At 38.6% G+C, this 14,828-nt stretch overlaps 1 protein-coding gene across 1 annotated transcript; it reads right to left on the reverse strand.

The window, feature by feature from the left end:
* Window positions 1-464: 464 nt before the first annotated feature.
* On the reverse strand, window positions 465-14,407 carry LOC133553322 (cytochrome c oxidase subunit 7A2, mitochondrial). Its single transcript, XM_061901387.1, has 4 exons — window positions 14,255-14,407; window positions 13,861-13,950; window positions 742-826; window positions 465-635 (listed from the first exon to the last, which is right to left on the reverse strand). The coding sequence occupies exons 1-4, from the start codon at window positions 14,270-14,272 to the stop codon at window positions 577-579; spliced, it is 252 nt and encodes an 83-aa protein (XP_061757371.1). The 5' UTR covers window positions 14,273-14,407; the 3' UTR covers window positions 465-576.
* Between the last annotated feature and the right edge of the window lie 421 nt (window positions 14,408-14,828).

A 14,828-nucleotide genomic window follows, 5' to 3' on the forward strand; every position in this document is an offset into this window, starting at 1 on the left:
ACTTACACTTTGTCTTTGTAAAAAGGTGCAGCACACTTAAAGTTAAAGTGTTAAAGTACCACTGATGGTCAAACACACTAGGTGTGGTGAAATTACCCTCTGCATTTGATCCGTCCCCTGGGAGGTAAGGAGAGCAGTGAGCAGCAGTGGTGGCCGCGTTCGGGAATCATTTTGGTGATTTAACCCCAATTCCAACCCTTGATACTGAGTGCTAAGTAGGGAGGTAGTGGGTCCCGTTTTTATAGTCTTTGGTATGACTCGGCCAGGGTTTGAACTCAAAACCTGTGTCTGTGGAGTACATAAGTGCAGTGCACTTGTATACATAGTGGCTTTTTAGTAAAGATGATGTTGCAGTGGACAGTGCAGCAATAACATGTACTACCCTACAGTCACCATCTTCTCACACAGTTTATTTACTGAAGTCTACTGATTGAAGTACACCACTTGAGACAAAGCATTAGTGGTCAAGAGTCATGAAATAAGTTTAATAACAAGCTTAGAAGTTTATTTGATCCTCAGGAAGAAATAAATATTGATCCCATGAACATTTTTCACAACACACGGGGGACGTCGAGGTTAGTCTTTCTTCTGAGGGTATGCTGCTTTCACCAGCGTGTACAGCACGTATCCCACACCTGTGCAACACACACACACACACACACACACACACATACATACATACATACATAAGAAGACAACCCATGACGCAACACGACATGACACTACTATGACAACACTGACCTACGACAGTCAACGTCATGGTGGTTCTGTACAACAGTGCGTCGCCCATTCCACCTTTTAAATGGACGGGGAGCCCGTTGTCCTCCTGCAAAGAAGAAAAGTCAAGTGATCAAAATACGGTAAATATTGAACATATTAAATATTGTTATGAACGTGTGTTACATTACATGTAGACTTGCAGTGTTTATGTATATACATTGTTGCTGGAAGGCTTTTAAGTTGTATTAGAGGGCTTTGAAGGCTACAAGAATTACTCCCAAAATCCATATCTTTCAAGCACTTTATCATCTTTAAAATCCTAACAAAAAAAAAAAGACGCATGTTCTTGTCTCTCATGATTGTGAACAATGGGCAAAATTCCCAAAAAATTTGCAATTCCCCTTTAACTGAGATAAATGAAAGAACTGTAAGACAAACTAGCGGAACAATACTTTATACAGCAAGTTTATAGCCTGCATTAAAAAATCCCAAAAACATACTCTCTCCATCTATACCTTTTCTACCGCTTGTCCCTGACATATAATATCTACGTACATAATTTATCATCAAACTATGGAGAGCAGCCAGACTTTCCATTCAACAAAGACAACTAGATGAATTTGTCTGCTTGGCAGTGCACACTTCACTTGATTCGTGGCTGTGGTTTCTGGACCCAACATGTCAGCACAGAGGTTTCAGTTTAAACTTTGTGGCCAACATCGCATTGTGTATGGAAAGTCATCAAGTTCAGTCAGCCTTCTTAACATCTATGTGCTAAAAATATTTCTCTGTCTTCTTAATTCGTCAATTTTTTGAGTGTATCACTGTGTTGCATATTAGGACATATTTAGTATTTTGAGGGAATAAGTACGTTATACTTACAGTCAGTCCTTTGAATGCATAATGTCATCGTCACACTTTCTCGGTAAATGTACGACAATAAAGAATTATTACAGGGTCTCACTCAGCAGGTTTCAACAACTCAAATGAAATACTTTTTAAAGACCATTTAGAATACAATTTAAGACATATTTCACATCGATAGGTGAGAGCCATTATTTATTACGTAGAATAAACTTTCCCGAGCACCGAAGCAGCTCACCAGCCGACGATGTCAACATAGCCACACAAGCTAGTAAGCTCTCTGATCACAGCGCCGCTAAAAAATTGTCAGCTTTAGCGCTTATAATAACAGTCTCACAAATAGCTGGTTAGTATTCAAGTAACAAAATGTAAATAGATTATTGTATTGGATGGCTATATAAAAGGATTTGCGGGTGGAATACAGGACCTCCTATAGGCTCTATTGTAAGCGTACTTTTGCTTGCATTTATTCATGAGTTACAATGCATTAAAAAACAAACATCGGAATTCTTGTCCTATATAATGATGGTGAATGATAGGGAACATTCCAAAAAAAGTGCAGTTCTCTTTATTAACCAGTGGCCTGGGACGGTAATAAGTCAATTAATTGAACGATAATTGAAAATGAATGGATAATTTTGCCGCCATTGATAAATTGCCATGCCTGTGTGTTTGTTTTCGTCGTCTATTAAATTTCAAACGGGGTACACTCTGTGCTTTGATCTCAACACCTGAGCGCATTCATTCAATAGCAGGATAAAATGCAGGGATGTGAGCACCCTTTGAGAAAAAGAGAACTGACCAAAAAAAGAGGACAAAAGATGCTGCCACGCAAGATCAGAAAAATTATTTGGAAATCAAGACTTCCTTACCTGCATTTCTACATTATAATTAAAAAAATAAAATCATTCTCTTCTACAACCTCTTTTGGCAGTCTTTTTAACACTTACTGGGGACGGCGTGGCGCAGTGGGAGAGTGGCCGTGCGCAACCCGAGGGTCACTGGTTCAAATCCCACCTAGTACCAACCTCGTCACGTCCGTTGTGTCCTGAGCAAGACACTTCACCCTTGCTCCTGATGGGTGCTGGTTGGCGCCTTGCATGGCAGCTCCCTCCATCAGTGTGTGAATGTGTGTGTGAATGGGTAAATGTGGAAGTAGTGTCAAAGCGCTTTGAGTACCTTGAAGGTAGAAAAGCGCTATACAAGTACACCCCATTTATCATTTACTGTACATGTCCCGTGTAACGTACCAAAGCAGGCATGTGATTTGAGCTTAATGAAAAAACACTTAAAAAAATAAGTCGGGGGTCTGTTTCAAAATTATTCAACATTCAATTTCAAAATATAAACAGTAAAAATAATAAGCAAAATGTCAGCTACTTTCTTGTTCTAAAACATAGATTAAATGAAATTTAGCATTTAGACAGGCTATACTGTAGCAAAAAGCATCACGTGTGCCACAATCATTTGTTTTTAAATGTGTATTCCACGTCTTCCATGTCGAGAGCAGTTTTGGGGACTTACATGGCAAACAACTCAAATTAATGTGTTGGGCATTGTTTTATCCAGTCGCATACATTTGTCAAACTGTGGCCAAGTAGACACATTGTGGGTTTCCTAGACATCGTGTATATCGCTAAGAGAAAAATCTAAGGAAAAGAATCCCTCTACCATCTTCCACTAGTTTTTTTAGTATATAAATCTGTAGTCGTCATTTGGGATGTGCACGTTTGTTGTGATTTCCTTTCCTAGTTCTATGACTCACCCTATCTTACCTCGGATTGGCCTGTCCGTAATGTTTTGCCCTAATCTTAATCAATTGTGACTTATCATAGTAAACCAACCAACTGATCATGGATTTTCTTATACGTAAACCAACCAATCACCATTGATTTTTCCCGTATATTTTGTCCCCTGCCCGTGAAAGTAATAATTTTTAATGTAACATTGTCGATTTTACCACTGGATTATCAAAAAACATACTCATTACTGAAAAACCTTAGTTATATTCAAGTATGGCGAAGAGACGTATCAAGATTTTAACAGACATTGTAGGTCGGAAAAAAACAAAGAAAAACTGAAACATTTTTTATATTGTGACAGAGATCTTTTAAAAAAGGTGGATTTTATAGACGGAAAAAAATCACATGCCTGCCCAACGATTTTTTAAAGTTTTTTTGTGGAGATTTACCAACATTATTAAAAATGTAGTGAAAATTAGAAAATTGTGAAACATGCATACAACTAATTCGGAAATCATTTCCCATTTGGCACCAGCTCACGGTGTCAGGGCTCAGATTATTGAGGTCCAGGTCATTGGGTGGGGGAAAGATGGGGCACTCGTGGATGATGTAGTGGGCGGTCTGTTCTTCGGCTCCGCATGGTCAGGCTGCTGATAGGCGCAGGCCCCAGCGGTGCATGTTAACGTTGAATCGGCCAACACCCGTCCGTATCCGGTTTAGTGTTGACCAGTTCTTGCGAAGAAGGTCAGCGCCCGGTGATAGGCTTGTATTTGGGTTGACAGAGTTGAGGGGATCGGGGGGTCTCCTGCCAGCTGGTTCTCCATGCTTCAAGAGTGTTGAATTTGGCTCCACCAAGAGTTGCTGGGTGGCGGGAGAATGGCCGCCGGGAGGGTAGGCGATGGTGACCAAGGTCTTGGGAGTCTGCTATAAGTTTGTGCAAGAGATAGGATGGATCCTGTGAGGCCTTACTCACAAGTCTGTGTGTGTGGTTTTGCCTGCGTAGGGCATCTGGTGCGATAGCAATGGGGCCAGTACTGATCCTTGGCGGACTCCATTTTTGAGGCGCCGTAGGCAGCTGGCAGTCCAACGCTTGTCTTCAGTATGAAGAGGATAGTACGTATGAACTGTACTAGCTGGCGGTCTGGAACACTCAGGAGGAGCTTCAAGATAAGGCCCTGGTGCCAGATGGTGTCATAAGCAGCGGTGAGATCCAACAGAACAACGCCCGCTTTGTGACGTTTTTCGAAGCCGTCTTTGATGTTGTTCGTCAGGTTTGCGGTCTGGTGGACCGTGCTACATCTGCGGCGGAATCCTGCTTGTTGGTCAAGTAGTTGGGGGTCTATGGTGGGGTCCAGGCGGGCCAGGAGTCATCGCTCCAGGACCTTGAATGGGACGCAGAGAAGTGAGATTGGGCGGTAGTTCTTGCGGTTGTCCGTTGGTTTGTTGGGTCTGGGTAGGGCAATGATTGTTGCCCTTTGCTAGATTTTGGGTATTGCCAGCCTGTTGAGGCAGGAAGAATAAAACTCCTTGTGCCGGTTCTGACATTTTTGGTCGCAGTGTACCAAGAATTCTGGTGGGATATTGTCTTGCCTCTGTGCTTTCCCACGCTTCAGTTGTCCGATGGCAGTGGAGAGCTCTTCAAATGGGAAAGGTATCGACATGTGGACGACTACTCCTGGGGCTTGTGGTTTTTTGCTTGACGGATCGGATATGGTCTTTTGCTGTGTCCGTGAATCGGCCATTTGCAAGAAGTTGTTCAGCAATTGAATTGGCTGATACAGGGTATTGTGTTGGTCTGGTGCTTCTGGCTGTGAGGCGCTTGAAGGTCTTCCGGGCCATTCTGCTAGAGTGGGTGAAGTCGATGCCTTGGACTGTTTCCACCCATCGCTCTATGCTTTTTGGCAAAGCATTCTGTCAGGTCTGATGCTTTTGAGGCTGCCTCTTTGCCGGGTTCAGCATGCAGGTATTGATTGTAGTGTGTGTCACACTCCTCGTCCCAGTTGGGTATATACGGACAGCGGAAGCCGCGAAGGATGGCCTTTTTTGCTGCCCTGATGGTGAGTTTGCAGAAGGCCGAGTCAGCAAGGTTCGGGTTGGAGGATCATGGAGGAGGAAGGTTGTCTATCCCTGAGTCCATCTAGCCTTGCGGAAGTTCCACCTCTTCACTGGCTTGGTAGATATTGGTTCAATTGTGTTGTTTGAATTGATCATTGATGGTCTGTGCTGGGACCTGGGAAAGGGTTCCAGAATAGTGCAGTGGGGTGAGGGCCATTGAGTTTTGCAAATGCAAAGTCAGGGTTTGGGGTGGTGTTCCATCTTCCAGAGTGGAAGTTATCTGGTTGCTTGAGGTCATACAAGAGTTGGACAGCGGACATTGAAGCCCAAACCTTGAGTGCTGCTCCGTCTGGGTGTGTTGAGCTGTAGCCCCAGGTAGTGCTGCGGCAGTTGAAGTCACCGCGTAGATGCAGGGCAAATCAAAAGGCAGGGATAGTGTCTGAGCAGCCGGGTCGTAGGGGGCTTGTATACATTAATGATGGACACACGTTATGTTTTTGGTAGCTGTCCATTCCACTGCGGAGTTTTGAGAGGAGGGAGCAATTGCTGTCCACCTTGCAGAGCTCCGAACAAAAGTGGCTATCTCATGGATGTCACTCTCCGTAAAGGCGGCCAAAGTTAAACCAGGAATTTTGAGTTGGGAGCTTTCACTCATGTGGGTTTTTTGTAGGAGGATGGCGGTAAGATTATGGGCTTGTATTAAATGCTCGATAATCGATGTCTTAGCATTGGTGAGGCCTTCCACATTCAGGTATAGCGCAGTGATGCCGTCCTGTATGACATCTTGTGAAGCCTTGTTGGCACCAAATTGCATACTGTGGATGTGACTAATGCAATGAGTTGGAAATTTAGGTTGTGGCTGTAGCTGTTGCTTCTGTCTCTGTTTGTTATCGTTCCCTGACAAATCAGTTTCCAGGGCTCACCACGAGGAGGTCAACAACTTAAACCCGTACTTCCGGTGTTGAGACGTGGGTAAACAGAGGTCACATTAAAAATTATACCTTCTCACTGGCTACAAATGAAAACTCTACCACAGGGGTGTCAAACTAATTTTAGCTCAGGGGCGATATGAAGGAAAATCTATTCCCAAGTGGGCTGAACTGGTAAAGTCATTGCATGGCAACTTACAAACAAAACAACTTCGGATTTTCTTTTTAAAAAAATAGACCTAGCATATTCTGAAAATGTAAAAATTGTGTTTTTATTTCTTCAAACTCACCTTGCAGTTAATAGTATTCTATCTACATCTGTTGTTTTTATACTTACTGAATAAATTATGGTAAAATGTTCATAATAGGTGAATTGAGTCTGGCAAAATTTTAAAATGCTCCCATTGGTGTGCATTTTTAATCTATCAGAAGGGGAAATCAATAACAAAATCAAACTACAGGATGTTAATGTAATTGACAAATTTTCCTCAACTGATGTACTGACAATGTGGTTTATGTTGTACATATGTAGCATCAGCTACAACAAAACTTCTGAATTTGGACTAATTTCATTAATCACACATGAAGTTAGAAGGGTATACATACTAACTGTGTCTCAATTCGGCAGCGGCATCCTTTTGCTGTAAACATTTGTGGGGTATGCGAAGGCTATCCCAATTCAAAAAAGTTCCAAGCATCCTTCGAATCTGGTCAACAAATGTGTCCTTTTCTCCCATTAGCTGGCTAATTGGGAGCAGGTGGGTGCCATGACTGAGTACAAAAGCAGCCTCCATGAAATGCTCAGTCATTCACAAACAAGGATGGGGCGAGGGTCATCACTGTGAACAAATGTGTGAGCAAATTGTTGAACAGTTTAAGAACAACATTTCTCAACAAGCTATTGCAAGGAATTTAGGGATTTCACCATCTATGGTCCATTATATCATCAAAATGATCAGAGAATCTGGAGAAATCACTCCACGTATGCGGCAAGGCCAAAAACCAAAATGGAATGCCCGTGACCTTCAATCCTTCAGGCAGTACTACATCAAAAACCGATATTGGTGTGTAAAAGAGATCACCACACGGGCTCAGGAACACTTCAGAAAACCACTGTCAGTTACTACAGTTTGTCGCTACATCTGTAAGTTCAAGTTAAAACTCTACTATGCAACGCAAAATCCATTTATCAACAACATCCAGAAACTCCGCCAAATTCGCTTGGCCCAAGCTAATCTAAGATGGACTGATGCAAAATGGAAAAGTTTGTTGTGGTCTGACGAGTCCACATTTCAAATTGTTTTTGGAAACTCTTGACGTCGTGTCCTCCGGACCAAAGAGGGAAATAACCATCCAGACTTTTATAGGCGCAAAGTTCAAAAGCCAGCATCTGTGATGGTATGGGGTGTATTAGTGCCCAAGGCATGGGTAACTTACACATCTGTGAAGGCAGCATTATTGCTGAAAGGTACATACAGGTTTTGGAGCATCATATGTTCCCATCCAAACAACGTCTTTTTCATGGACGCCCCTGCTTATTTCAGCAAGACAATGCCAAGCCACATTATGCACGTGTTACAACAGTAGTAAAAGAGTGTGGGTACTAGACTTGCCTGCCTGTAGTCCAGACCTGTCTCCCATTGAAAATTTGTGGCACATTATGAAGCATAAAATACGACAACGGAGACCCTGGCCCGTTGAACAACTTAAGCTGGACATCAAGCAAGAATGGGAAAGAATTGCACCTGAAAATCTTCAAAAAATTGGTCTCAGTTCCCAAACGTTTACAGAGTGCTGTTAAAAGGTTACATGTTTTATATTCTAGCTTCTTCAAAATAGCCACCCTTTGCTCTGATTACTGCTTTGCACACTCTTAGCATTCTATCAATGAGCTTCAAGCACACCTGTGAAGTGAAAACCATTTCAGGTGACTACCTCCTGAAACTCATCAAAAGAATGCAAAGAGTGTGCAAAAAAGTAATCAGAGCATAGGGTGACTATTTTAAGGAAATTAGAATATAAAATTAGTTTTCAGTTATTTAAACTTTTCTTGTTAAGTACATAACGCCACATGCGTTTAGTCATAGTTTGGATGCCTTCAGTGACAATCTACAATTTAAAGTCTTTATAATGAGATGGTGTGTCCTAACTTTTGGCCTGTACTGTATATACCAGTATGGATGATCATTTAAAAAGAAAGTATTTTTATAACTTATACAAATTAAGAAACTCATTTTGAAACTGCAGTTGTTGTGATTCATTTCCTCTAATATGCTATCCCAATATTTACAATGACTCGCTATAAAGCAACCAATTTGACAAAATTAGAAACAGAGTACATCAATATTGAATGACATAATGAAATAACTGCTAAATCGGATTATGTGGTGTTTCTGTATGGATGAACCATGAGGACTCTTTCTGGGACATCTTGATTGTCTTTGTGTTTTTAAGGGTACATGTCTCACAAGCAAAAAAATAAATCCACCTAAACTAATAATTAGGAATAACAGCCTTAGAATGATTGTCAACACATTAAACATCTTCATGACAACCATCTCACTTGATTGGTCGGCTCTAACCTAACGACAGAGAACGGGCAATTTTGCAATGCTATTGGGTCGTTCGGGACGTGGGACAAGAGAGCTAGTAATTATAAATTAACAAAACTGTGAAATAACTATTGTAACGGTAACCTGCTGAGGAATATTAATGTTCATAGTTCTCAGGCTTGCTAATATACCCGCTGTGCCTGAAAGATAGTCACAGACAATGAGGAAGTGTTGTGTGTGAGAGAAAAAAACATGTCCACAAGAAAGAATGTTAGTCAGAATAGAACCACTTAAAAGAATGGCCATAAAAGTTGTATTTTATTTCATTTTTAGAAAAGAGTACTGTTAGTTTGACTTATTTTCAACGAAACACCACAATAAGCTGAAAAACAACACATTAAGTTATAATTTTTAGCACACCAAGGTATTAAGTACACAATGTGAGTTTGCATGCTAATGGTTTATCACTGTTACTTTATTTCATAAAATAATGTGTGCATTTCAAGCACAAAGTCTGCTCTCCTGTGGTCAGGGACCCTCTTCAAAAGCTAACCAATCACAGATCTGCGGTCTGCGTTGCCTCTGACGCAAAGCAGCTAGGATCTTTAGAAGGTGAAGCGAGGCTCTTGAAAAAGTACGCAGGCTGAAGGGGACAAGACAGCGTAGCTAATGCAAGTTACATGACGCGAGAGTATGATCCAGGTTTTAATAAAATGGAATAAAAGGTCAGCAGATAAAAGGGGGCGGTAGATAAGAAGTCTAGAGTGACTATTTTATCCGAGACTTTCACCCTGTCAAGACACCTCTTCTCATAGCAATCACACTCTTCCGGCTTCATTAGAATAGCGCTACACGTCACAATCGGTCTAACTACCACAACAAAATGAAGAATCGTCTTATATTACGATCATGCTTTGTCAAAGATGTTTTGTAATGAAATATGTGATATTTCTACTAACAAATGTTTTCTGGCAGATTGAAACAAAGCGTACATGCGTACATTCTTTTATAACCTGTTTTGATTGGTAGTCTGCAATTACATCATTTTTAGCAGGCTGAATATTAAATGTTTTAATAAATAAGTAAGGTTAACATATGTCATGCAGCAAAACAAATTATGATTAACTTGTACAACATGCAACGTTCAGAATACCAGACGCAATTATTCAGGTAGAAATATCAGAGATTACATTACCAAACATCTTTGACAATCAAATTATAATCGTAACAATCCTCATTGTGTTATGTGAAACTGGTATCTAAACATGGTGTACCTCCTCTGAATGCAAGTCCTTCTACAGCAGGAATACACATTGTATTCCTACAAAATCTGGCAAGAAACCAAAGCACTGCAGGTTTTTTTTTTATTGTCATTAAAATATTGCTTATGTCCATCTTGTGTTGAGCTTTTAGAAAAAGCAACTTTATTGTCTAGTCTTGGTAATAAAAAACTTGAAAAGTATATGTCTAGGGTACATTAATTAATGATGAAAAATTATATCTATCTGCAATTAATCACAATGATTGTGAGTTTCGTTAAAACAAACTGCAACTAATCACGATTAAATATTTAAATTGTTTGACAGCCCTCGTTAAAATATACAATTCAGTTACTTTGCCAACATGGCGAAATATTTTTGTTGCATTATAGTTAATATCAAAATTGTAGATTCTCCCTCATATGCCTCCAACACAAAATGTTGTCCCTGTAGAGCAGGGGTCACCAACCTTTATGAAACCAAGAGCTACTTCTTGGGTACTGATTAATGCGAAGGGCTACCAGTTTGATACACACTTAAATAAATTGCAAGAAATAGCCAATTTGCTCAATTTCCCTTTAATAAATAAATCTATATACTGTATATATATATAAAAAAATGGGTATTTCTGTCTGTCATTTCGCTGTACATTTTTTTCACTTTTTTTGTAGGGGATAAATGATGAAAAAAACACTTAATTGAAGGGTTTAAAAAAGGAGAAAACAGGAAAAAAAATTAAATTTAATTTTGAAACATAGTTTATCTTCAATTACGACTCTTTAAAATTCAAAATTCGACCGAAAAAAATGGAGAACAACTAGCTAATTCGATTCTTTTTGAAAAAATAAAAAAAATAATTTATGGAACATCATTAGTATTTTTTCCTGATTAAGATTAATTTTTGAATTTTGATGAAATGTTTTACATAGGTTAATATCCAATCTGCACTTTGTTAGAATATATAACAAATTGGACCAAGCTATATTTCTAACAAAGACAAATCATTATTTCTTCTAGATTTTCCAGAACAAACATTTTAAAAGAAATTCAAAAGACTTTGAAATAAGATTTAAATTTGATTCTAAAGATTTTCTAGATTTGCCAGAATATTTTTTTTGAATTTTAATCATAAGTTTGAAGAAATATTTCACTAATATTCTGTCGAAAATACAGAAGCTAAAATGAAGAATTAAAATGTAATTATTATTCTTTACAATAAAAAATATTTTTGTTGCATTATAGTTAATATCAAAATTGTAGGTTCTCCTTCATATGCCTCCAACACAAAATGTCGTCCCTGTAGAGCAGGGGTCACCAACCTTTTTGAAACCAAGAGCTACTTCTTGGGTACTGATTAGTGCGAAGGGCTACCAGTTTGATACACACTTAAATAAATTGCCAGAAATAGCCAATTTGCTCAATTTACCTTTAATAAATAAATCTATATACTGTATATATATAAAAAACAAAGGGTTTTTCTGTCTGTCATTTCGTCGTACATTTTTTTCCCTTTTTTTGTAGGGAATAAATGATGAAAAAAACACTTAATTGAAGGGTTTAAAAGAGGAGAAAACAGGAAAAAAATTGTAATTAAATTTTGAAACAGTTTATCTTCAATTTCGACTCTTTAAAATTCAAAGTTCGACCGAAAAAATGGAGAACTAGCTAATTCGATTCTTTTTGAAAAAATAAAAAAAATTATTTATGTAACATCATTAGTAATTTTTCCTGATTAAGATTAATTTTAGAATTTTGATGACATGTTTTACATAGGTTAATATCCAATTTGCACTTTGTTAGAATATATAACAAATTGGACCAAGCTGTATTTCTAGCAAAGACAAATCATTATTTCTTCTAGATTTTCCAGAACAAACATTTCAAAAGAAATTCAAAAGACTTTGAAATAAGATTTAAATTTGATTCTAAAGATTTTCTAGATTTGCCAGAATAATTTTTTTGAATTTTAATCATAATAAGTTTGAAGAAATATTTCACAAATATTCTTCGGCGAAAAAACAGAAGCTAAAATTAAGAATTAAAATGTAATTATTATTCTTTACAATAAAAAAAAAATACTTGAACATTGATTTAAATTGTCAGGAAAGAAGAGGAAGGAATTTAAAAGGTAAAAAGGTACAGTATGTGTTTAAAAATCCTGAAATCATTTTTAAGGTTGTATTTTTTTGAGGGGTGGGCAATTTAATGCGTTAATTACGAGTTAACTCATCAATCTATTAACGCCGACAATTATTTTATCGCACATTTGTGTATGTTGTTTACATGCCTTTATTTTGTTAACGCCTTTTCTTAAAAAGATGGCGTCGCCCGGATGGGCTTCAGCCTCGAGGGGCTCTTGGTAAAGATGGAACATTTGGCAAAAATACCGGACAATTCTGTAAATTTCATGGTTGGCTTACAGCGTGGTCACTCCGGGATCACTTACGACAGCCAGACAATTCTGAATGTGGATAGATCGGCCGTATAGGACTGAATGACGCGTGCTTGCTAGACCGGCTAGCTAGCATGGGAATACTTTGCCGGCTACATCCAGCGGCCTGTGAAGCAGCGGAGTATATGTGTTGTCTGTTCATTTATGAATAATACAGACGAGGAGTGTTGGCTGAGTTCTTAACGTTTACTTTCAGAGCGTGCATATAACAACATACAAGATGCCGTCATGGCGACACAACCGGGCTACCGCGCATGCTCGTCACTCCTGTTGCATGCTGGGTAGGGTAGTTCTTTTTTCCCCTGGCTCATAACATCACAATATAGTACCATATATATGCGTTCAGTTTATCAAAGCACCAAGCAAACAATCGGAAAATTCCCATCATATCAATTCCTAGATATGGTCATAATTATTTTAAGCGCACTACGCAGAATAAACACAACATTATTAATATTGCTACTACGGATAATTTGATCAAAAATTCCCTAAAACAGCCCACTACCTATAATATAGGTTTTTTTAAACATAAGATCCCTGATAAAAAAAAAGTTTCTGCTGTTACCTCAGAAATTGCCTGTTCAGATGTTATGATTGTGGCTCAGAGATTTGTATGTAGATTATATTTATTTTCCATAACAAACAGGATAACTTAAATACCCTGGCAATGGCAATAAGCTTAAATGTTTGTATTTACATTTTTTGAGTTGATTTTCATAAAATATGCTATTTAACTGCTACTGTTTAACAAGGACTGATTTAAATTGTGTTTGCACAACAAATGTTTTGGCGCTTTTGTTCATGTGGGGGAATATTCCAATAAAGGTGCACTACACACTACTTTTGAATTCATTATTGGGCTTTGCGTATACAATGCAGTTAATCGCGATTAATCTGAGAAATAGTACGATTAACTTCGATTAAAATTTTTAATCGTTGCCCAGCCCTAATTTTTTCACAAAAATTGTCCTTCTGAAAGTTATAAGAAGCAAAGTAAAAAAATAAATGAATTTATTTAAAAAAGTGAAGCCCAAGTTTTTAAAATATTTTCTTGGATTTTCAAATTCTATTTGAGTTTTGTCACTTTTAGAATTAAAAATGTCGAGAAAAGCAAGACCAACTTGCTAGTAAATAAATAAAATGTAAAAAACAGAGGCAGCTTACTGGTAAGTGCTGCTACTTGAGCTATTTTTAGAACAGGACAGCGACTCATCTGGTCGTTACGGGCTACATGGTGCCCGCGGGCACCGCGTTGGTGACCCCTGCTGTAGAGGGAATAAGTCTGACCTGGAATAGTTTCTGGTTCTTGGGGACTTTGTTCTCCACCTGACGCCGAGCAGAGTTGCAGAAGGTCCGCCGCGCCACCTGCTGGAGGGCCTAGAAACATCAGGACAGGGGTGGTGCATTAAGAAACGCAGAAAAAGTCGACACATTTGACAACTGAAGACATTGAAAGTTTAAACACGCCTCAGTAAACTAAAACGTGCGAGAACCTAGATCTAAGATCATTTTTAAAAAAAAGGTCGTTGAGTCAGACGACAGTATTAGCCGCTTTTGACCGCTAGCTAGCACTTTGAGGCTAAATGTTCTTCAGCATACACTTCTGTTACGAAACAATATCCGACACAATAACTAAATAAACTCTAAGTAAAATAGGACTTAAAGTAAAAGAGTGCCTTACAAATACGCCTCTATTCATAGTTAACGTCGTCTGTGGTCGTCTTTCTAGCACAAGGACATCAGACCAGACACTTCCTGTTCTTCTTCTTCGCCAAATTTCGTGACATCATTTAATGGACGCGAGCTCTGCTGCCCTCTTTGGTCTTTGCTGGAACCAACTAACCCACTTCACAACTTTCAATCAACAATGATCTTTATCCATCCATTTTTTACCGCTTGTCCCCTTTTTTGGTGTCGCAGGGGCTGCTATATATTTGATTTATTTCGTTTTGGTTTTTTTTACCACAACCATTTCTTTCCTAGTCTATTTCGAACATGAACATACAGTATACTTACAACCAGGGGCGTCACTAGACCTAATACTGTACTGGGGCACAAATAATTCATGTGAGCGTGCAAAACGCGCAAGCAACAACATTTTTAGCACTTATTTATCATAAAAAAATACATAAATAGTGCTTTAAACTATGAAATCATATCAGATTATTTTGTATGGATCTTTGATTAACCACCTGAAATTAACTAATGCATTTGACCTACTTGTGCACTTTTTTACTCCAGACTTCTAAACTGCT

The sequence above is a fragment of the Nerophis ophidion genome, linkage group LG05 (genome assembly GCF_033978795.1).
Source record: "Nerophis ophidion isolate RoL-2023_Sa linkage group LG05, RoL_Noph_v1.0, whole genome shotgun sequence".
Lineage (NCBI taxonomy): Eukaryota > Metazoa > Chordata > Actinopteri > Syngnathiformes > Syngnathidae > Nerophis > Nerophis ophidion.

What these genes read in the sequence shown, in the direction of transcription:
- LOC133553322 (XM_061901387.1), bottom strand. An exon ending in AGAACCAGAAACTATTCCAG is followed by an intron (nt 827 to 13,860) that starts GTCAGACTTATT and finishes TCTTCTTTGCAG; the next exon opens with GAGGACAACGGGCTCCCCGT. An exon ending in CATGACGTTGACTGTCGTAG is followed by an intron (nt 636 to 741) that starts GTCAGTGTTGTC and finishes TGTGTTGCACAG; the next exon opens with GTGTGGGATACGTGCTGTAC.